At 44.0% G+C, this 24,141-nt stretch overlaps 1 protein-coding gene across 6 annotated transcripts in view; it reads right to left on the reverse strand.

Annotated features, from left to right (window-relative positions):
- Positions 1 to 24,141, reverse strand: part of NFATC2 (nuclear factor of activated T cells 2) — a 90,207-nt gene that overhangs the window by 7,187 nt on the left and 58,879 nt on the right. Inside the window, exon 10 of one of the 6 annotated variants that reach the window (XM_051802742.1) lies at positions 2,819 to 2,906. The exons of the other annotated variants lie outside the window; for them this stretch is intronic. Within the exon in view, the coding sequence (XP_051658702.1) occupies positions 2,863 to 2,906 (44 nt within the window). The 3' untranslated portion in view covers positions 2,819 to 2,862. The remainder of the gene's footprint in view (positions 1 to 2,818; positions 2,907 to 24,141) is intronic. 6 annotated transcript variants of the gene reach the window in all.

Consider the following 24,141-nt stretch of genomic DNA (forward strand, 5'->3'; position numbering starts at 1 on the left):
AAAAAACCTTGCTGACAGAACTCCTGTCCTCCTGCTGCCCAACATTCTACCTGCCACCATCACCTGCTGGCTTCTACCAGCCCCTGGGGTGAATTCTTGCAAATCAAGCCCATCTGTGGGGATCTGGTGTGGTGCTGCTCTGCAGTGCAAGTGAGCAACCAGAGGGAGGTGAGGTTGGTCCACTTTGAGGCCAAAACCTCCTCCAGCTCAGTCAGAGCTTCCTGTTTGCTCTACCCAGGAAATGAGAGGAGCAGGTCTTCAATGGAAATTTTTCACAGCCTCAGCTAAAAATAGCAGTGAGGTAAAAGAAATGGGCACCCACTCTTACAGGGTCATTTCCTTTCTAAAAACAAGTGGGCTGAGGCTGGAGGCTGATTTATTTATCGACACGTTTGTTTGAGCAGCCAGTGTACCAAAAATACCATATATGAATTTCCTTTCATTTAATACAATAATGGAAATATCAGAGCCAACAATCATATCTAGGAAGGGTTAAATACAAGAGAAACATGAACAGATAATTGAGTTTACTAAACCTAGAGGCTTTTGAGGGGTCCAGATTTGGTTCTGTTTCCCTGACTGGACGGTGTGGGCAAATGCTGACTCAGCCTGCAAACTTCACTTTCCCTCCTGTGTGCTGAACAGAAGGTCAGCAGTGGGTTCTGTGGGCTGAGGTTATAGGGGGACTGCACTCTGACTAGAGCTAAAAGGTTGCAGGGAACAGTATGAAACAAGAACCCCACGGAGTGGCTGCAGGACTGAGATTGCTCCCTGCGAGCTCGTACGGGTGGCAAGGTGGATTTCTGTTGGAGACACCTGAATGACAAGAGTTCCCTGTGATCACCTGGCCTGAAGGTCCTGTTGTCACCCTGAATTTCACCTAAACCCAAGTGGAGAGGGGAGTGTCAGGTGCAGTTTAAGCTGGGCAGCAGCAGTCTGGGAGCTCTGAGTGGAAGATGTAAGTCAGTGCTTGTCCCTGCACTAAAAGTCCTGATCTACAACCAGAGTCCCTAAACCTAATGAATATATAAATGTAACAGGAATGTATCCCAAGGCAAGTATCTCTCTCCCAGCTTGGAGTCACCTCCAGACCAAGCCTAGTGAAATCACACATCTTTGTTATTTGGGAGCACATGGATACAGATCCAGGCATAATCCAATAGATTTGGGTTTCAACAGAACAAAATCAGCAAACTGAGACCTATCTAAACCTCAGAGGAAGCCGAGATCATGTGCTGAACTTGCTCTTCTGAACTCCCATCTATCTTTTTTTAGTAGCATGGTTAAAATGTAGCTCGAGTATCAGTTCTCATTATTTGCTCATTTCTAGCTGAGAGGAAATGGAGATGATGTGATTAATAAATAAAATATTGTTGTTTAAGGTGCCTGGAGTGTGGCTGCTCTGGAGCTATTGATATGTTTAATGATTAAAGGGGGTCACAAGGACATGTGTTAAGATAACGAAAGATTAAATCATAAAAAAGGATATTGAAATTACAGTTGACATCAGCCATGCAGACCAAAGTTGGCCCTGAATCCCTTCAGCATATCCTCTGTTACACTACTGTTGTAGGAGCACAACAACGGCCCTGGTGCTTGGAGACCCCATCAGACACTGCAGAGGCTGCTGGAATCATGGGAGAATGTCTGTGATCCCCTAATTGCTCAGCTTTGATGGGGCAGAGTCAGTCTCTCAGGCTCCAGGCCTCAAAGACATTTAAGCCTCTAATTCACATCCTCTCAGATAGAAATCTGGAGCGTGTTCACTCGCAGGATGACAGTGGGTTGTATTAAATACCGAGCTCCACCGGGTAGTCCAGAGACAGAAAACAGCCCCCAGTTCAGCTGGCAGGGAGTCAGGCTCCCTGGAATTGATTCTGTACATGGAACTGATTCTATACATCTAATTGATTCTATACAAGCAGTTGGTTGTATATGTGCACACCCCCCTCTGCCTGTGTGCACACAGCCACACATCCAAGTGACAGCTCCACCAGTGTTGTCCCATGGATCTGTCTGGAATAACACCAAGGAAGTTGATGTTGTCACAGTACTACACCCATAGCAGTGATGCACTTGGAATATATTTTGAATATACAAACAAGTAAAAACTTGAATTTTCTTGTTAGCACTTTCACCTGATAACATGTTAATTGTTGTTATAAGGCACTTCAGTTGTCTCATTTATTGCATTGCAACAATTACAGCTGCTTGTTTCTCATGTAAAATGAAAAAAAGCACCAGAAGGAACGTGCAGTAGGGTGTCTGTAATCTCTTTACTCTGGGGATCAAGAGCAAGTGGCTCATCAGAGGGGGCAAAGCTCAGCCCCACTGGGCTCCTCCCTGCAACGGGCAGGGATCCTGCAATATTCCTGCAATAGTCCATGTCTGCTCCACTGACCCATCCAAGAAGTGTTTTGACATGCAAAGCAAACACAAGGCACGTGGGGAGGAACTAATGGAATAACAGGGGTTGGGGAGGAAAGCTGAACCCTGGATTTGTAGTGTGCCCCCAAAACGTGACCAGGCAAACCACAGTCCTACTGTGGGTCCAGCTGCTGCCTGGGAAGGACAGGATGCTCTAGCCCAGCATGCACAGCCCCATCTCTCCTTCCCTGCCCACCAGGCCCCAGCTACTTCAGGACAGCTCTGTGGTTCACAAGTAGGGAAGAAAAAGAACGAAAAAAAATAAATTAAATAAGATTTTAAACCCTTTAAGCCAAATAAAAAGGGGCATGACTTTTTAATTGAAAAAAATAAATAAATAAAGATTAAGAGAAACACACAGCTGGAGAAAAGGCAGAAAAATACCAATTACCTTTCTTTTTGATTGCTTGGATCAAAGATCACAGTCATTCTTTTTCATATAATGTTTTGTATCCAGCTAAGGTGTGTATCTATCAGCTCTGAAAAAGATTTGCAAAACCATTTTTGAGAAAAAAAGGTAACTTTTGACCTATGTTGCACGGTCAAATGTTACAGCTTTCAGCTACCCTTTCATTTTGTGGTTTATTTTATCAAAAGGACATTTCAGCACATACAATACATAAGGCAGAACTGAACCGCTGACCTTTCTGTTTGCTCAGATCCAGCACTGGATTTTACTTTTTTCCCCCTCTTTTCTCGACTGGTATTATCTAAAAATGAATATGCCAAAAATTTACAACTCCTAAATTGATGACAAAACACGTGAAATGCTGATAATTTGATCTGAGACTTCAGAGGCACAGGAGGTCCCTGCGACTGGTACGTCAGGTCAAAGACTAGTCACTGCCTTTTGCAAAAGTCAGCTCTGTTATCACCTCAGTGGCCCAAGTAAGATACAATACATTTATGCCAGATCAAAAGCCTGCCCCTTTTAATTAAGAGATCTAACCACAGTGGCTGTGTAAATTAGACTTTGCCTTAATTTTACAGAACAGGAAAGATGCGCAAAGAAATCATGAAAGTTACAGTCTTTGCTTCGAACACAAATAAAGTGATTTTTTTTTTCCTCATAAAAAAAAAAGATATTCTGCTTCATTTTTTCCCATCTAATCTCTTTAAATTTCGTTTGAAATCACCGTGAAAGCATTTGGCACTTCTGCAAAACCACGTGCAAATTAAAAAAAGAGTCGCAATTTTAAGGAGGAAAAACTGCTTCTTAAAAACTAAGTTTTGAGTGCAAGATTCAGAAGCGTCTCTGCTGCTGGATTTCAGGTGACTATATATAGAAAAGAAATATTTTACTTGGCTCCCAAGGATTGTGCAGCCACGTATCATAGACTGGAACCTACCACTCAGTACACAGCCTATTTTATACTCTGCATCCTGGAAAATCAGCTTTTGCACATGTGAGCACAGCAACTCATTGACTGGTAAATACAAACTTTGGTGGATAAGGCACAAGGAGCCCAAACCCAAAAAACTGTGCTGGGGAAAAAATACTGGGGGTGTGGGGTTGTTTTATAAATTAACAGCAACAAAAAGGCTTTTTTTCCTGGAAATTTGGGACATGTAACTGCTAAGATGTTCTTGGCCATAAAGCTTTATTTAATTATACATCAAGAAAAGGGTTTACTCCTTACTGAAATAACGCCAACAGATACACCCTGCAACTTTTCTTCCCTGTCCTGCTTGTAATTATGGACTCTGTGTATAAACTTCTTCCACACCATCCAGCCCAACAGCAATCAGGTCATCTCCATGAATTAAGCAAACTCTTGGAAGTTACTGATCTCAAACTAAGTGGCAATTCAAGTCCCAGGATCCATATTTGCTACAGTAGTTTCAATAGACTCAAACCCCCTCGACATTATTCTGTGAATTTAACAACATAACCCAGATATCTGATGGAAAACAGAATCTAAATAAAAATGCATATTTTTGGCTAAAGGTTGTCCCAACTGATATCCATATCTAAACACCTCAGGATTCACAGGATCTGGATTTCACTCAGGACATTTAAATATCCTTCCCCTATATCTCAGTACAGTCCCAGAGTGAGGCACAAAAATGAAATGACCAGTACCTATGGTACTATCCTACCCAAAATGTTTAACAGGAAGCTGGGTGTGCCTGTAAGAAAAGAGCAGAAAATAAAGATAGTATTTCTGCTAAAAAAAAAATTCAATGCCCTAAATGCACTAGAGATCAAAATCATCACAGAGGAAGTACTTGAAACACAAATCTCTCTGCGACACCACCTCAGAAATGTTAAGGATTTTCTCAGTACTTTCATTATTGTCAGAGTACTTCCAGAAAAAAGATCAACAGCCACTACAAAACAACTGCCTTAAAAATGTCAGGAAAAAGTGGTCAGTGGGACTCCAGAGCTTTAAGCTCTGTTCTGTGATCATCCTGCCATATGGCTCTGGTCGAGTCCAAAGCATCCCTGAAGGACCAGATTTATTAAAGATCTGTCTTGTTCCGAAAAATGCAGAAAGTCTGGAATTTAAATAATCCATGCTTAGCTAACAGAAACCAGCCTGACGTGATGCTGACCTGCACAAAATTACCTATACTCTGTAGTATATCCACTGTACTATGTGTGGAGGTAGTAGAGAGCAGTCATTTTCAAGAGTCCCTGCAGGAATGTTTTCAAGTCCTTAGGTAGGACTCCAGATCCTTTAGATCTCAAAGTACCACAGTCATGAGGTGCTGAGCTCACTCAGGCACTCTGAAAATCCCAACAGACAACGATTTAATTTACTAATCTAAAACGTTTAAACCTATAAATGTCAGGGAACACTGGAGTGCTAAACACCTCTAAAAATCAGGCCCTAAGTATTTCCATTAGGAAGTTAAATGAACAAAGGTGACAGAGAGCACTTTGAAGACAGTGACCAGTTCTGACTTTGCTGTACAGCACCTAAAGTGAGGAGGCTACAGAGCATCCTCAGCCTGGGGATGCCTCGACCTACCAGACACTGGGGTACCACTGGTGAGAAGCTGCTACTGACTGCTGAAGGCTTGGACTGATATCCCCCACACAGCTGGTAGCCTTAATAACTTCTTTTTAGACAAACAACCCTTTGTTTTTGCTTATTCGTGCATTACCCTCAGACAGAAGTTCCCTCTCCAGCCAAATTCTCCTCGGTGACACGAAGCAAAGTGACCCGTTATGAGGGAAGGAAAACAGAGCAGCTCGCAGCAGTGGAGGTGAGGTGCAGCCTGTGCAGCTCTGCCTGCTCTCCTGCCATGCCCAGACCTGCTGGGTGCCTCAACTACACTGCCATGCTTCACTTCAGCTTGTTACACGAATGGTTACAACCTTGTAAATCAGTAATAAGTTGCACCCAAACCTGCAAGTGATTAGTAAACAATCATTGCACTTCCATGGCCAGAGGACTTTCACAGTTAATCAGTTAAGAAAAGGATTGAGTGTTAACTGGTTGGGTAATTCCCTGGAAGACCAGTTTATTGAGACCCCGTAGTAAGACGGCTGAAATATGAGTGCAAACAATATACAGGAGAATGATATTGCTCAAAAATGACATGTTCTCCTGCAGAAACACGTGCCAAAGGTTGCCCTAAAGTGAGCTGAATGTAGGAATCCCAAGGCTGATAGGTGCCATTTGTGGTGCCTTTGGTTATTTAATCCACTTGATCCCTGTCTGAATCTACTGGAAATCAATGAGTTTTCGAGGCAACTTTTCCATGAATCAGGAAACTGGGCTTATGTGATGTTTGCAGGACACACACGCACACATGAGCTTTCTAATTCCAGGTTATTGACTGGAACAGCAAGACAAAAAGCAATTTTTTGCTGTTTGCTTGATGGATTTCAGCATTTAGTCATCATTTTTTTTAATCAGAAGATCCTAAGATAGGTGCAACCTCTGCCTATGCATCAGCTGGAGGGAGAACCAGCATCAGCTGTGAATCTGGAAAGGGCACCTTCAGGAACAATTTCATGCCCTTTCCCTCCTGCCCCATCAGCCTTCAGCACATCCCTGTGGGCAGCCCTTGGAGCTCATCTGCAGAGTCAGACTCCTGACCTTCATTTAGAGGGGTTGCATCTCAGGTACTTAGAGTAGAATGGGAAGAAGCATCACATCAAACTGGGGTGTTTCTTTAAACCTCCCTCTCCAAACCCTTTTTGTGCCCAGTCCAAGCACTGCAGATACTGAAACCAAACCCAATGGATGGTGTTCAGGGTGGCATCTGGTGCCAGGTGCTGCCCATCTCCTTCCTGGGTTACCTGACAAGGGACTGGCTCTGAATATCTCTTCTGGGAGCTATATGAATATGGAACAAAAGCTCTTGTGTTATTCTTTGCTAAGACGATGATAAATATCCTGTTTATTTATCAGATAAACCTTTTAGGTCTGTTTAGTCACTACACAGGAGGCATAAAGGGACTGCAACAAGCTGAGTTGGCTTTGTGCAGCTCCTCTAATGAGTGTCAGCAGCTGCTTTGGGAAGAGTACCTTGAAAGTGGAAAACTAGCTCAGCCTGGGTGTGATGAGGAACTCCAGGCCACCGTGGATTTGGTTTGTAGTAGCTTTCCATAACAAAGTCTTTTTTTAACTGACTTTCTTTCTGCTCACATATATTTAGATATGACTTTCATTCTGCAGCTCTCCGATGCCAGAGAGTTTTGGCTGCAATTGCAAGGGAAGGGACACGTGTTTGAGTCATGGAGTTGGCTCTCTCTAGTTGATGGTTAGCGAGTTACTGAGAAAAGATGAAGTTTGTATTTAGTTTTAGTTTACATGCAACGAGACCAAGTAAAATATTCCGAGTAGAACGAGCGCATGATAAATAAATACACAAAAACTTATACCAGAAGGGGATGGAGTTCATTTTACAGACCACATTAGTTGGCTAAAGCAATACAGAAATATTAGGTTGATGGACTGAAGCTTAAGAAACACAAGGCAAGAGTGTTCATTTTGTCACTCCTAACTCTTGATTTAACTCTGTGGCAGCTGATGATGTTGCTGCAAAGCACAAGGGTGAACTCTGCTTGCATCTGGTTTTTTTGTGTGTGGTTTGGGCCTTATGAATTGGCTACAGAACTGCTGAGATAAGCAGTGCCATTTGGTAGGAAGATATACTTCTTTTACATTAAAATCAGCAAAACCAAAGGAGGTTGGTGACAATTTTCCCCTCCAGTAGCTTGCACCTCATGGTTTAAAAGCCGATGAAGTTAGTGTTAGACACCACAACTCCTCTAAAACAGTAACTGCCACTGGGGAGAACACATGAGCAATAGCACTATTTATTCACATGTCACTCTGCAGTTTCATCATTCTCCTGGACTTAACCTATTTACTGAGAGGCAGGATGAGTCATTCAGCAACATGATTCAAAAACAGAGAGAAAAAAGAGAATGGAAGGGAGAAAGCCATTTTTTACAGGAAATAATTGGGGGGTAGGACCAGAAGAACAGTTGCAGCATGTTCAGGATCAGCTGAACATGCACAGGATAGGCAAAGCTGCTGCTTTTTTATTTCTGTCACAAAAGAACGACCAGAACAAATATTTAATTGAGAGGAAACAAACCATTTAACAAATATTTAATTAAGGGAAAACAAACCATATTACCCTTCCCTTTAGGCAGCTCCCTTGAGCACTAGTGCTTATGTCTATTAATTCACAAAACTATTCACTGGCTCTAATTCTCTGGCATCTTATCTTCTGCTGTGTGTTACTCTGCAAGCATCCCCACTGAAGGGCCTGTGGATTCTTGCAGAACCTGGGCCTCTCCAGCAAACCAGGTTTCCCTCCAAACATGTCTGAACTGAATTTTGAGCCCAGTTCTCAGGAGAAAACAGCCGGCAGAAAATCCCTGGCCCAAGGTAACAGGGAAGATGCACAAGTGGCTTACAAACAATTCTGCCAAATAAACTAAGCTCCCCTCTGGACCAGGCATGCAAATATCCTTCTGCCTCAAATTACTCTGCTTTAACAAACAACTTCACACCAGAGAGTGTGCAGAAGGCATTGGTTTCTTATGTGCTTTATTTTCAAGAGGGCACAACACTGGCCAGGGAAACACACAATATCACTTTTGCACTGAGATTATTTTTTATCATGACTCCATGTCCTTCAGCAAAGGAGTGTTTGGGGCAAGATTCTTCCCCCCTTTGCCTCAGACACGACATGGGGAGGGCTGTTTGAGGAGCCCTGGGTTAGGAACTGCCTCCACAGGTCCTGGCAATGGGAATCCAGCACTTAACTTTGGGGCTACAGTTGCTGCTCCCAAGCCAGCTGGAAAGAATCCAGACTATTAAATATTTAAGTGGTTATTGACAGAGTGTTACAACTCACATCTAATAATGTCAAGGAGGTGCCACATACAAGATACTGTGTGTCTGCCCACATCCATCTGTTTGCTTTTATTTTGCACTTTGACTGTAAGTCCTTTGAGGGAGAAACTGCTTTTTATCCTTTAAAGTCAACACAGGATCTGCCACAATGGAGTTCTCATCTGTGCTGGGGCTTCTAACATAAAATAATTCAATAATAAAAATGTTATATAATACTATGGAGTGTATGTATAAATCAGAGACCACGAGACAGAGCTAATTATAAGAGACCCCTATAACTAGAAAAAGGAGTGCAAAAGACTATGGGGAGCAGTTACTGCAACTGGCTTTGCATCTCACCTCAAGAAGGCCAGGAACATCTGACAGTAAGTAGCTTGAGAGAACAAGAAAAATGTATATGCATCATCCAAAGACTTCAAACTTTCAATCTGCATCAACGGCATGAACAAGAAGACTTTCATTCTTGAGAAAAGAAAAAAGAAAAGAAAAAAGAAAAGAAGAAAGAAAAGAAAAGAAAAGAAAAGAAAAGAAAAGAAAAGAAAAGAAAAGAAAAGAAAAGAAAAGAAAAGAAAAGAAAAGAAAAGAAAAGAAAAGAAAAGAAAAGAAAAGAAAAGAAAAGAAAAGAAAAGAAAAGAAAAGAAAAGAAAAGAAAAGAAAAGAAAAGAAAAGGAGGAGATATCAATTACCAGACCTAGAACTGAGCCCCTTGATGTCCAGTAGCTGTGGGGTAACTCCCCTTCAGCTGAAGTGCAGCCGGTGCTATCGAGGTTGGGCAATTTCCAACCTCACCACAACAGCAGAAACCTACATTTGTTCAGAAATCAGCCCTCGATTACTTCCAGATCTCCCATCCCAATTCCAGATCAAGATGTAGGAACAACCACCCAAAGAGACTCCCCCAGGGAATCCTTCCCAGGATTTAATGATGAGCCATCCCAAATTTTCCAGCTGTGAGGTCTGAGGGCTGCGTGTATCCCCACACAGCCCAGGCAGGAGGTAAAATCCTGTGCTCATGGTAGTGTCTCAGGGGCACAGTGCAAGATGCTGTGAGTACCTGGCAAGACTATCCAAATCACTCCCAAGTTCTCACCAGCTGTATGACAACGTTCTCCTCTCCACACGAGTTTGCACAGCCAGCTCACAAGCTCTGTACTTGTGGCTCATATTGAACCTATTACTTTGCATTTAACCATCCATTGCTACACTTCCTGGGTGAATTCCAACCTAACAATGAAGGCTTTGGAACCACAGCGTGATAAAACACCCTCTTGCCTAAAATAAAGACAAAACTTGCTTACGTTTGATATGATCTCATCTGACTAGAGCACACATTCAGCAGCAGTTGGCAGGTCATCCCTGCGGCCACGAACATGGATTGAATGGGAATACTGTTTGTCCTGCAGTTGGGGAACTAGCCACAGACAGCTGGAAGACACAGTAGTAGCAAAGCTGAAGGCCAAGATCACCATAACTCCTTCTGAGCAGTCCTGGAAGGAGAGTGGCTGCCAACAGGAACAAAATACCCCAACTAACACACAGAGTGTAGTGAAACCATATGGAGCCACCGGATATCCTCTATCAGACTTCTGCAGGTACTTTGGTAGCCAGCTCTCAACTAAATCTCTGTGGATTAGATATCTAGCCACTTTTTAAAATATCCAATACACCAGGAGACAAGCACATGTCTCGTCCTGGGATCTGTACCCAACATGTCCCTGAAAGAGGAAATGGAAAAACTCTTGGGGAACACCAATAGAGGATGCCCTACAATCAGAACTGGGGGTTGTCCTTTGGGATGCCAAGTAGAGATGGGAAGGTTTTTGTACTATTAAGGGCTGACTCATGGGTGGGGAGGTAATACTGACTGCTTACATGTTCCTTGAAGCATTGCCATGAGGACTGATGCTGCAACATCATGATGTGACTTCTCTATCATCCTCATCAAGGAGTGGCCCTGCACAGCACTGCCATAATCTCTGCTCTAGGACTTGGGAACAGGTCTGATGGCTGAAGTTTTAAATGGGTGTTTAAGCCTTGGTAACTTCAGAGCAAGTTCATGCTACACTGGGTGCTGGGAGAGGGCAGAAGGAGCATCACAGAGCTGAAACTGCCCCCATTTTGAGCTGACAGCAACCAGTGACCCTGGGAGAGCCCTGCCAAGCAGAGCTCAGTTATGTCTCATGGCCCAGCCAGCAGCCAACCTGCCTCTGGGGACCGTGGCACAGGGGATGGGGTGGGACTGTGCTCTTCCCTGGATGTGTCACACACAGGTCACACCACGGGGCTTTCCTTGGGGTCCCCTCAACATGACTAATCAACACTGAAAATAATTCTGCAGTCTATATTTGGGCTGGAAATCACCACAGTCAACAGCAACAGCCAGCAGAGTCTCCAGAGAGGGTTTGGTCACTGCTCACCCTGGCTGAGATCAGAAGGACAACAAGCACAGACAGAGCTGCAACCTTTTGGCCACAAAGACAGGCAATTTTTGTGGCTCAAGGGGGGTGACTGTCTCCAGTGGGCACTCTCCCCTTCTCATCATCTGTGGTAGGTGCTCCAGAAACACCCCCCAGCTGCATTTCTTCTTCGCTGACTTGTGCCCCAGCCTGGCCCTGAGCTGTGTGAGGACAGCATCAGAATGGGCCAGAGAGCAACACAAGAGCAACTGCTTTGCCTTGGGCTCTTTTTTTTTTTTTCTCTTGATTAAAAAATGTCATCTGCATCCAGCTGTTAGTATTTTGGAAATCTGCTGCGTTTTGTTTTCCTCGTGTGGTTCAGTGTGGCTGATGCTCCAGCTGCAAACCCCTGGCAGCCAGTGAGCCTGCCTAAAGCAACTAGACATGAAAGCCCATGTCCTGGCCAGCATCTCATCCCCGAGAGCACCCTGGGGCTCCCCTTGGGCAGCTTCCTCATCACTCTAATAAGAATAGGAATCCTTAACTCCGTTGCAATCACACCAGATGAGTGTGGAAATCAGGAACTGCACAAGCAGGTATGTATATCAAATGATGTGGCAGAGAGAACACTTTTGTTAAACCAATCAATAAAATTCCATTCCTATTCACTTTCAGGTTTTCTGGTTTTTTGTTATTTTTCTTTTTAAATTCCATGTTGTCATGAGTATAATCGATGTCACCTATAAAAAGACTGTGATTCAGCAACAGGGCAGATTATACATGAATGAGGGTTAATTAATGCCTTTACTCCTGCACTTCCAGGATGCTCCTCCCATGCTTGTTCTAGTTGCCTGCTCTCTCTCTCAGCCACAATAATCCCCTCTTCTTTCCCTCTATCCCAGAGCAGACATCTCTGCTAGAGGTGGGGAATGGCTGGACCAGACTGCCTTGAAAGGGCAGGAGAGACTGCAGAGTGTTATGAGGAGGTGGGGGCTTGCTGAGATTTATTTCCAAGGAACAAACTTTCAATGGGGTGTGGGTTATACATGTGAAAACATGGTGATTAGTTAAGGGACAAGGCTTTATCATTTAAATAACTCTTCACTTTTACAGCTGAATCCCAAATCCCCCACTTTTATCCATAACAACTCTAATTCCATGCTCAGTTACTTAGTGACATGGATAAAATCCATTTCTGAACAGTCAGGTAAATACAAAACACCACTAAATCCACCCTGATCAAGTAACTGGCCTTGACATGTCTTTCCCCTCCTAAGCAGTGATGGAAACAATACTGGGTGATTAATAACCCTTGATGATTATATTTGCCAAGTAAGCTTTGAAACAAGTTATAAGGGATACCAAAGTGTATTTAGAGCAGCAGAGTTGTTTGGGGGTGTGCTCAGGGTGCTTTCCTGGCAGGGGTAGGATGGGCCCAGGAGGCAGTGACGCTGTGCAGGGCTGTGCAAAGCCCTGGGATTGGAAAAGACAGGGAAAATCCTCTTTAAAGAACCCCTAACTCCTGTGAATGATAAGCGCATTGTACTGAAGTTAAAGTACAAAAGAGAATACATAGTGTGGGCTGCTTGTAATGTCACTAAACCAGTGGAGAAGGGACCACTTTAATTTCCCTTTTACCTGGAAAGAAAAATAAACTGGAAAAAACCAACAAAATAACTCTACCACCTCTTTTAAGGGTTGGAAAAAAAAACCTGTCTGAGAGGGGAGATAGCTGAAAACACCTCGTTGGACACGTTTTCCATCCCCCCTGAGCAGGCCTTGCTGTGCCTTTCCCCACGGCTGGGAGCAGGCATTGCACAGCACGGGAGGGACGGGGTGAGGAGCAGGAGGACGTGAAGTTTGCTGTGCTGTCCAGAAGATGAAAACACTAGTGCTGTTTATAGAGGGAAACCCAATTCGTCAGCCCAAATGAATTCCTCTGCTAATCCATGCAGGCTTCATGTTTTCCACCAGCCCCAGCCACTGTAAAGACTATCTTTAGGAGGCACAGTGTGTTTGGAAAGGAGCAGCTGGAAAGAGGGGACGTTTATGCCAGCTTGGAAGGCTTTCTGGTATGGAAAAACAGGAATGCTCTCTTGGGTCTCCCCACAAAATTAAAGCATCTTCATCCAAAGCAAAACGATGCCAAGCACAACAAACAAAAGCGGCTTTCCCCAACTCTCCTGGGCAGCCTCACTCGGGGCTCACAATGGTTTCCATAGAACTTGTTTTGCTATCATAACAAATTCGATCTGTCCAGGCTGATGGTGAGCACTGTTTGCTGAAGACAAGAAAATTAATTTCCTCGCTGATTTGTCTGCCAGAGCATTTTTGTCTGTGTGCCACAGACAGGGACTCCCAGATAACCAGAGCATCTGCCTGGCGGCTCAACGCCGCGGACGTCCTGAAAAGAGAAACCCTTGAGAGGTTTTGGTCTGTGTGGCACCATGAGAGTCAGCTTTGGTGCAGGGGCCGGGGAGAGGCTGCCCTGTGCTAACCACTGTCGCTCCACAGCCTGTGATGCTGCCAGGCTGAGCTGCCCCAGCTCGATGTCTGTGTGCTTCCTGGAATAACCCAGCCGGCAACGTGTGCATCGCTGCTGCCGACCCGGGAGGAAATGAGTGCCTTGTTCTACTGACCACAATCTGTGAACTGCTAGTAAATACTACAGTCTAACCGTGATTAAGGGCTAGATTATCTGCACAGGCTCCCCGAGGGCTGCACTGGAATGTCACTCAGGGTGCAGGTTCCTCTCAGCCTTTCTGCAGAGACGCTCACGCTCAGCAGTTTCTGAAAAGCAGAGACGTTTTTCTTCACGGCAGAAACAGCTGGATGAGCACTTAACGCTACATCTAAACCAAGACCACTATCAGAACCATCTGAATTGCTGGAAAGTCTTAATCTCGATCAAAAATTTGCACTAGTTTTGAAGACAAGAAGAACTATGAAATGTAATCAAGTATAAAACAAAGGGCCAGGGATATTAACTTCTAAAAGAGATACAGCACCAGTTTGGTGTATGTTTTATTTTAATAATAGCCTGTAAAATTTGTCCTGGAGACAAATTTGTATAAAAATCAATGGCATTTTTTTAAAAAGGACACATATCTGAAAACACAGTAGAAGTTACAGGAGAAGGTAAGAAGCTGCAGGATGACTTCAGGAGAGCTCTCCTGTAACCCAGCCTACCTAGCTGAAAATCTCACCCTAGGGTCTACCTGCTGGAATCTCTGATGCTAGAATCTTGGGTTGCTTTCTGAGGAAGAACACAGCACCCCACTCAAGGCAAATGAACATGTGTGCAGAAGAAACCAGACAAGAGAAAATGTAATGTAATTTTGAGGAAAAAAGACCCACAAAACAAAATGTAATTAAAATCCCACAGCTGCTAGAGGTTCCGCCCCAGTTTGCCTCTGTTCTTGTTTAAGCCAAGCCAGTTTCTCCCTGGTCCTGCCAATGCCTGGAATGGCCAGTGTGTGCAGAGTATTTCCAGCCCTCGCAAACATCAATTTGTACAAAATTATAATGACTTCATCTCCAGTGGCTCGAACTGGGGCACTTCTCCAAGTCCTAAGGACAGGTTCCTACGTTGGTGACCATTTACCTACAGAAATGTTAGCCCCTATTTTTAAGTGGCTTTGGCAGACCTGTGATTACAGCACAGGGACAGCAGTGCCCTGTGTGTCTCCAGCAGTGCCCCTTCCCTGGAAAGCTGTGGCCAAAGGCACTGTAGATGCACCAGAACCACACAGAGCATCTGAGGGCTGGCGCCTTTCAAAGTCAGGACCTTCAGAGATACTTTAGAAGAACAGTCCTGATGCCTGCTGATAAGAACTGAAAGCCCAGAAGTGGCTGATGAAGACCCAGCAGGAGCACCAGGAGGTATTTGGCCATAAAGGGAATGCAATGTCTGATACATCATCCAGCTTCCTCTGGTCTTGTGGCTACAGAGTCTCCTGGAACCGAGATCTTACAAAATAACCAATGCTGCGTTGCTCATAATGACAATTTAAACCCAGGGAGGTTTAACTGTCACAATACCTTCACCATGGACTCCCGTACTTCTGAAGTGGTTCCCCCTTCTTTTAGTCATTCTCAGTCTTTCCAAAGAGACTTAGAAACCACCTAAATAAACCAGCAACCATTGAGACACTGCAAATGTCATAAGAGTCATTCATGTGTCTCACTATTTGTCCTACATTTGACTCAATTCATTCACAGATGATGAAGTCATTCATCATTAAGAAACCAAACTAAACCAAACCACACCACACCACAATTTGGGAATCTTTGACTAGACTCCCATGGCAGAGATGATCAGAGGGAATGATTGCAAACTCACACTCCTCTAATTTACTGCTACTTTAGCCCTGGCCCAAGTTATTCTTTGCACGTTGAAAGCGGAGGTTCAGGCTCCTTGCAAAAAGTCAGAGCAACTCACCACGTAAGCACTGACAAAGGAACAAACTCCTGTCACTCTGCAGTGATGTCACCAGCCTATTTCTGCAGGGCCTCAAGGTTTTGTGGTCACGCAGTGCTTGGTGCACAAACAGCTCTGGCACACAACCAGCCTCCTCCCAACACCCACGGCCCAAAGCCTGCCCGAAGCACACGGCTGGGTGGAAGCACAGACAGCCCGTTCTGACCTTTACTTCCACACCTGACAATTATCCATCCAGAAAAATTCTCCCTCAGATGCAAACCTATCACTCACTTCAACATCCACGGGCAAAGTCAGTAATACTTTTCCCACTACATGTAGTTTAACTACAATCTCACACTAAAAAAATAGTGTTTGTTCAGCTGAAGGCAGTCTATGTTTTGGAATGCAAAGTTTCCAAATTAAAAATCCACAAAAGGACACGGCTTGGTTAAAATGGGAACTGTGTGGATTAGGAGAACCTGCAGGAAGATGGGAAGTATTAGACTAGTTTCTCACTGAGTCAGAAAGTGTTGCTCTGCCGAGTCACATGGGCATCACTGTGGAAGGTCTTTGATCCTCAGTGGTTTTATTCTAGTTAACAGTAGCTGAAGATTTAACTCTTTTATACCTAACACTGGTTAAATCCAACTCAAGACCAAGTTTTCATTTGCAGACCATTAGTCATGCAAATATGGAGATCAGTTTTAATTCCAAACAGACTTCAGTACTTCAAGTAGATGTGCACCTACACTGGAGAATGCAAAGTTGGGAGCACTTGGATTTGGGGTTTTTGTGCAAACCCCTTTTAGAGCGAGGAGTCATCTGTGAAATTCCCAGCTGGATGTACGCCCAGATTTCCGTGCTTGCAACACTGAAGCATGAGGAGTTGGAGTCATGATTCAGACAAAACTGCATTGTTTACACATTTTTAGATTGGCTTTTACCTTCCTCTGCTTTCTTCCTGGTGAACGCAGAAAGCGTTATATTACAGAATATGAAAGAATGTGAAAGCCAGGATGGGACTGAAAATTCAAATTAGGAGTTAATATGCTGGGAGGGGAGTTTTATGGTCTTCAACTATTTGTTCTTCTTCCCCAATCCCTGACTCTCCTGCTGGCTCGACTTCGTACGTGCTGCTTGTTTTTCAACTCAGGGAAGCTGGAACGACCTATTAGGTCATCCAGTACCTCTCATAGCCAGTGCAGGATTGTATTCTTGTACATTTGTCCAGTCTGCTTTTAAAATCCTCTAAACACATACTACTTCCAAATTAGAGCACAAAAGTCTCTTGGAACTGGCAAATAAACAGCACTATAAAATGACAAGGCAGCATAAGGCCCTACCAGCTTCTGTTGGGAAGAAAAGTAGCTGTCACTACTTAAAGAGTTCTCATAAGAAAATGAACTTGATGGAAAATTCAGATGATTCATCCTCATTTTTTTAATTTAAAAATGGCCACAGATTTTTAAGTGATAGTATTCTTTATAAAAAAGTATGAAAAACAGGTGGAAGAAAAATGGGTTTCAAATTAATCACCTTTAGGTCTGCATTCTTGTGAGAGAAAAGAGACAAAAAGTCCCCCACCAACTATCCATGCAGGATGTGACCTGACCTGGAAAAGTTCTGCTTGTGTGAATAATGCTGAGAATCCAGGCATTTTTCTACAGTAGAAGGCTTTATAACTGGCTTTCAGTTTGCACCATAAAAAGGTTGTAGATCTTTAAGATGGTTATTCTTGCCAGGCATTTTATTTCACAATAGTTAAAGAAATGCGCAGATGTTTTCCAAACTTTTCAAAGCAGCAAAGCTCTTTGCAGCTGCTCACAAGATTTCAGAAGTGCATCTCAAAAATGGCTCGAGCTGCCTTTTTGTGAGCCACTGCAGGAGGAGCTGAATCCTCCCAAGTATTATACTGAGCTTTAAGGGGTGAAAAGATCCCTTTCCCCACCTTTGCACTTTCTGAATATTAACACAATCCGTTACAAATGAAACTGTGAAGAGCAGCAATGCCAAACCCCAGCATTCAGGGTTCCCGAGTCAGGCTTCCAATCATGAGACTGGTTTAAAAATCATGCAATCAAATCTCCACCCCTGAAGTTGCATCATTTTTGTCTGCCTGGATTTTGAAAGACTAAAGCATCAAGGTTTTTATTTTTATTGTTTTGATTTTTCTTGGATCAAACTTGAAAAGATCATTACAAAAAAAAAATAACTCTTGTATTTTGCTGCAATCACCTGCACAGGGACTTTTAAACTGCTATAAATATTGCAAAAATTACAATGAAATTGCAAAGAATTAGCAAAAGCTTGGAGCTGCCACGTGGATGAAAGCCAGTTCACTGATTATACTTATTCAATTACATGATGTTCTTTCTAAAGGGGAGATAGGAGGATTTTATCCCCCTCTCTGTTTGTGAGGACAAATACACACCTAGCTGCAGGTTCCTTATATAGCTGTCAGGGAAAGCATCTTCCTAATAAGTGAATCCAGCTCATTGCATCACCTTTGCTGGGAGCTACTAACACCAGGATTCATTTTGAGGTGGTCAACACACAAAGCAAGCAGTGCAATTATTGTCCATGTGGAAATCCCTTATATTACACCTTATATTTGTATTTATTATATTGGTTGCCCCTACAAGTTTAGCCAGCTTAGCAGCACTGGCAGGGCTGGTACAAACCCTCCTTCTAGTGCAGACACAGTGATCCCAGTACAACAGCCTCCAGTGGAAGAGCTGCTGGTGGTTCCCTGACTTGGCCTAAGCTGTGCTGATTCCAGTGTTTTTACACCAGCAGAGTTGTGTGTCTACAAGGGGTTTGACCATAATAGCTGTGTTAGCAAAATAAAATAAAAAAAATACCAAAACCCAACCACCTTAACCAGCACAGTTCTGTGGTGATCTGCCAAAGTGTAAAACAAGCCTCGTTCAAGGTTTCCAGAGAGCACTTCTCTGCTTCAACACAAAATGGAGACTTCAGCGCTACAAAGAGTTAACCCCCTTTTCTGCTTTGCATAGTTTTGTTATAAGCCATTTTCTAGCTACACATTTCTCATCTCCAAAGTCCCCATTTTTAAAAACTGTTGTCAAAACAGTTATGATTTTGACTGAACCAAAAGAATTTCCATGTAAAGCACGCAGTGTCACTCCTGGCTGGCAGAAAGACCAGTGATTCATTTTCCTTACCTCCTGTAATTGCTCCCATGACAGCTTTGCTCTGTCTCAGGCTTTGCCCCCAAAAATGAGTGTTTCTAACAGACACACCTGACCTCTGTGACAGTGCATTGCCTGCCAGCAACCAACTGTTCACTTCTAGAAAGCACGTGCCATTCTTTGACACACGCAGCATGAAGGGAGTGAGTCTGTGGAAGGACAGAAGAAGGAAAGAGTAGCTCTGCCAAACCCTCCCTTGAGTGTAACGTGTTTAACCACCTACAGCACGGCCAGCACTGCCCCAGCTCCTGCAGACCTGGACAACAGCATCATGTGCCTTTGGTACCCCCACATCTGTGCTAGGGATGCAGCTGGGGGTCCTGGAAGTCTGGGATCCCCCAGGCAAGCCACAGTTTTACCAATGACTTTTTGCATCAGCTGGGCAAGTCCCTTAAAAGCTCTGATCCCACTTCATCCATCTGTGAGAGCTGGGGAAAAGCTTGTCTGCCTCTTTCTGCAGGGGAATAATTTTAATTCATTTCTCTGCACTGGATGAATAGTGTCACTGGACTGAAAAATGTTATTGTTATTATCCCTTTAAATTGAAAGTGGATTGAAGGAATAAAAGTAAATGTATGGTCTATTTTGGCAGATGTCTTCCAACAGATGGGTGTCTATGGTCTTCTTTATAAGAGCTGTCTGCTGCCTGTGATTCAGACTGTCTAAGGAATGCCATGAGCTTGGAGTAAATGGACAGCAAGTCTGGGAAAGGACTTTATTGTGGTTTAGAAGCTTTCAATTCCCAACTGCACGAACAAGTTCTCTTTTTTTTTTTTCAAGTAACTCTTTGTCAGTATTTCAAAACTATCACTGAAAATCGCTTGATGCCTTCCGAAAACTGAGCGCCTTCTGCTGATAACAGTCCGCTGGTCCAGCCTGCAAACGGGCACGTGCCTTCCACCCAAAATCGCTGGAATTGGGGTTTCTTGTCCTGGTGCATCAGCTCCTGGTGGGACTGTGCCCATGGAGGCAGTGTCCACGTACCCATCCAGTGTGAGCCCTTGGCAGCCGTGCCCGTGGTCTCCTAATGGAGTCTGCATGTTCCTTTGAACAGGAAACGCTTTGTAACACAACTTGCCTGTGGGCACTTACTGCACCAATTAAAGATTCCTGAGCTCGAGAACAAAGAGGTGCCAGTGGAACTATGGTTTTAATCACTTGATTCATTTTCTTCCTTCCTCCGCTGCTGATTTTGGATGTATGGGTTTTTCTTTTTCTCGCTTTGTTTTCAGGCAGAGGGACAGCGGCTCAGAAAGGCTGCTGGGGAAAGGGCAGTCTTGAAATGGGGTTGGATTTGTTTGAACTTTTTACCAGCAAATTGTTTCTAGAGGTGAAGAAGATCAGATGGAGCCAGCCACAACAATACAATTCTTAGTTCTTATTGAGGTATGCAAGTTTATGTGTTTTTCTGAGAATCCATGTGGGTTTTAGTAACATGAACTAATTAAATGATTAACTGTGTTAGAGGGAAGGATAATAAGATACTTTTTAATAATGGTAAACTAAGGTCCAGGGAAGTTAAATACTTTGCTGAAAGACCAAACTCAGACTCAACCCAGACTTTCCTCCTGGTATACTGATCTTTCTACTTCCTGCCAACAAACTACAGGTTTTTGGGAGCAGAACCACCTTTTTGTTCTCTTTTTATATTGCTTCTAGAAAAGCAAGACTGACATATGACTGGGGCATGCAGATTGTAACACCACACAAACCTGCAACAGCAGTGAACCAAAAATAAAGCCTGCAGTGTACCCAAGGAGTGCTGTAAGGTCCCAGAAGAGAACAGAAAATCCGTAATAATGTGAGTCAGAGTTTCAAGAATGAGTCTGATGAATACATAGATTTGCTCGAGTGTTCGAGCAGAATGTTTTGGAGAACATACAGGCTTCACTCTTAGTCAAACTCTGCCTGAGCAGAAGTGACCACACCTTCTATGAAAAGTAGTTCTAATTAAAAACAGAGCGTGGCTTTTTTGGACGCAAATTGTTGCTCGAACTGAGCCCCAGCCCGTTTGCAATTCACTCCTGCCTGAAATGCCAGGAAACAGGAACATTTCCCCCTCTGCCCTGTGTTGCTTTGCACGTGGACACAGGATGAAAACAACTACAAACCGAACTAAAACATGCTCCCAAAGCCACCATCTTCTGTGCTTTCTGGGGATGGAATCAATAGCATTTAGACAAAAAAGCAGTTTCTCCACAGCCAGGCTTGTGCAGCTCCACTGCTCTGGTGCATGGAGGGCCCCAAACTGCTGTCCTGGTGTAGCAGAGGTTCCCTGGCACAGGGGGATCCCCAGCTGCCACCAAGCTGACAGAGCTGGTTTTGTGTCACCTCCTCCATCTGCAGGGGCTGGGCAGGGTGAGCAGGATGCTCAAAACGTGCCAGCACCTGAGACAGAGTCCGAAGGGCTGTCAGGGACCACAGCTGGCAAAATGAGCTCAGTCCCCCCCGACTGACACTCAGGGCTGACACAGTGGTTTTGCTCTGTGGATCCCCAGGAGAGCGGGGATTTCCTGAAGGTTCAGCCTGCCCAGCCTCGTCCCTAACAGCTTCTGGCCTAAGGAGAAAAGAGCTGGTCAGAAAAGAAAGCTTCTTGCTGAACATGAAGGACAGAAGGGATTTGAATTTCATGACACCTTGGGGACAGACTTTTACAGGGATTTTCTTGTTCTTGAATGAAAGAACACAAAAAGAAAATGTAGGAATCTAACACACTCTGAGTGGTCTTGGATGAGACCCATGGTCAGGGCAATGGTTCCTGTGTGGGGAGCAAAACTGCACAAATTAATCCACTGCTGGCAGTGAAGGTGATTGAAAGCACTGGGTGATTTAGAAGCATCAAATCGCACACAGGGGCCCAAAATCACAGAGTACTGAGGGTTGAAAGGGACCTCTGGAGATCATCTAGTCCAAGCCCCACTGCGGATCCATTTTCTAAAGAAATATCTGATATGTCTGAAATTTTCTGTGAAATACCTGAGCTCACTATTAAAACATCTCAGCTGATCATCAGCCTGATAAACCACCACAAGCATCTGCCTTGCTTTTCTCTTCCCCAAGAAGGATTATTGCTGCACCAAAAATAATTTAGAGCTGCTGTATCAAGCAGACAGTTCTGAGTGTCAGATGTGGTTAGACAGTTACTGTTTGAATAATGACAATCATTTTTCTTTGTAAAGTAAAAAGCAGGACAGCTAAACCAAAAAGAACTAAATCTAAGGTAGGCAAGTTGGTAACACTCAAGACATGCTGCATGTCCATTATCTGTATGTGGAATTGAGCCTTGTATCTCTGAGTTGCAGATGGGGAACTGGCACATGGCAGCTGAGCAGCTTCCCCAGGGCTACAGAGGAATCCTCTGTCTCTGCAGCATGAGCATGGACAGTCCAGGGCATGACCAGTGCAAATAACTACATTTTTAGCTGGGTTTGTGCTTTAAATAGTTCATCTGATTGCTCTGAAGGTCATGGGAGAACTAAGTTCTATTTGTCAACATATTTCTGTGGTTGTTTGGGTAACTTTTACCATTGTGGGTGGTTTTGGTTATGAATAATATTAAGATGAGGCCTCGGCTGAAATGTGCTGATCACTCTCTCATCCTATGGCTTTCACTTGCATTTGAAGCTAATCACTGCTTGTCAGCACTAACCTGGACACCTAATGCATCCTGAAGGGTCTCCTAAACATGGTCTATCTTCACTCCCAAAGTCAATCTCTGAGGCAGAGGTGTGCAACAAAGGTTTCCCTGACGATTTTTCATGAATATTCCCTTCCTCTGAAGATTCTTTACACTATTTGACATCAAAATTTACAAATAAATATATATTTACTTTTTACAGAGAAATGTGGAGGTATATGGAGGACTATGTGTGTGTATATATATATATATATATATATACATATATGTATGTGTGGCAATGTTGAACTTGCATCAGTTCCTAATGGGTGCATATTCAAATCCAGCCTCTGTGACTTGATGGCTGGAGCCTTCCTTCCAGTAACAACTTGTTTTGTAATTCTGTCTAGGAGGGGAAAGGCAGGAAGTTGCAAGAGGGCTGCATGGGCTGGGTTAGATACCTCTTGCTCTGAGGCAGCACCAGCAGGAGGAGAAGAGGGACGAGTGCCTCCTTCCAAGAAAGCACATGGCAGGTCTCTACACCCACAGTACCATCAGAAATGAGTACTGATGTCATTGTCAGTAAGGCAGTCAGTATGGATGGTACCAGCTGAGCAGCTCTAGACAAAGAGGTCCTTGCACATGGCAAAACCCACCTGAGAAGACAGGTAAATACTTGCCATCACCTGCCTTGAGGACCACAATGTTTTGGCTGTGCTGCTGGTGCTATTCAACCTCGAGAGCCTACAGCTCCTGCAGAGGTGGAAATAGTTCTTATCTTTACAAGGCAGGATGTAGACAGGTTAAGTGTGCTAAGTGCCCAGTGTTACATGCCCTGTGGAGCAGTGAAAGTTCTGAGCACAACCAAACCACGGTCTCAGGAAGAAGGACAAACGAAGAGAAGAAAATAATGACAGGTCCTGCCAGCAGTGGTAGGAGGAAGTTGAAAGAGGCAAAGAGAAACAGTAATTGTGTCATGTGTGTCATGGTCACTTCCAGGAGAGCTCAGAGGCTGGCACAGCACGCCCATGTTGAGAGACACCAGCTTCAGGAATGAGGAACTGACAGAGTGGGGCATGTCCCACAACACTTAAAAAGTTTGTGGCAAAGCTCAGAATAGAAACAAAGCCCAGAACACCAAGGCTGTGGGTTAACCATGAAGGCAGCAGACAAGAGTTGGTGAGAGGAGGTCACAACAGTAAAGGGATGAAAGCTGGACTCTCAGCAGAAATATGGAGAAAGAAGAATAAAGAAGAGGGAGGGGGAAGATGGGGGAAGGGAAGAGGAGTGAAGGGAAGCGAGAGACACCGAGACACTGATTGCCCAAGAGCCTGTGCAGCAGCAGCAGCACCACAGCTGCTCATGCCAAGCCTGGTTGGGTAACCTTCATCTCAGTATCCATCCGTGAAAACCCCAGCAAGACCTAACAGCTCACTTTATCTCAGAAGAGCCGTCTGGATAAAAGGGATTTGAGGGTAAAGCCTCCATAATCCTTTGGGTTTGCTTTCTTTTAATACTATAAAGCACAAACCCAAACTTTCTAGTCAGGAAAAACATAGCTTTTGTTATATTCTGAGTCACTTTTCCTCAGCAGCAAACAAAGTGGTTTTTCAATTCAAGTCCTGAACATTTCAGAATAAAATGCTTTGCAAAGTCCTAAAGTAAATCCCAATTCTCCAAGTCACACTTCCAGCTGATGTGAACTCACTGAGGTCAGTAAAGAGATGCCATGAGACCA

This window comes from Manacus candei, unplaced genomic scaffold (genome assembly GCF_025592945.1).
Source record: "Manacus candei isolate 608988 ecotype Guabito, Panama unplaced genomic scaffold, ASM2559294v1 h1tg000057l, whole genome shotgun sequence".
Classification (NCBI taxonomy): domain Eukaryota; kingdom Metazoa; phylum Chordata; class Aves; order Passeriformes; family Pipridae; genus Manacus; species Manacus candei.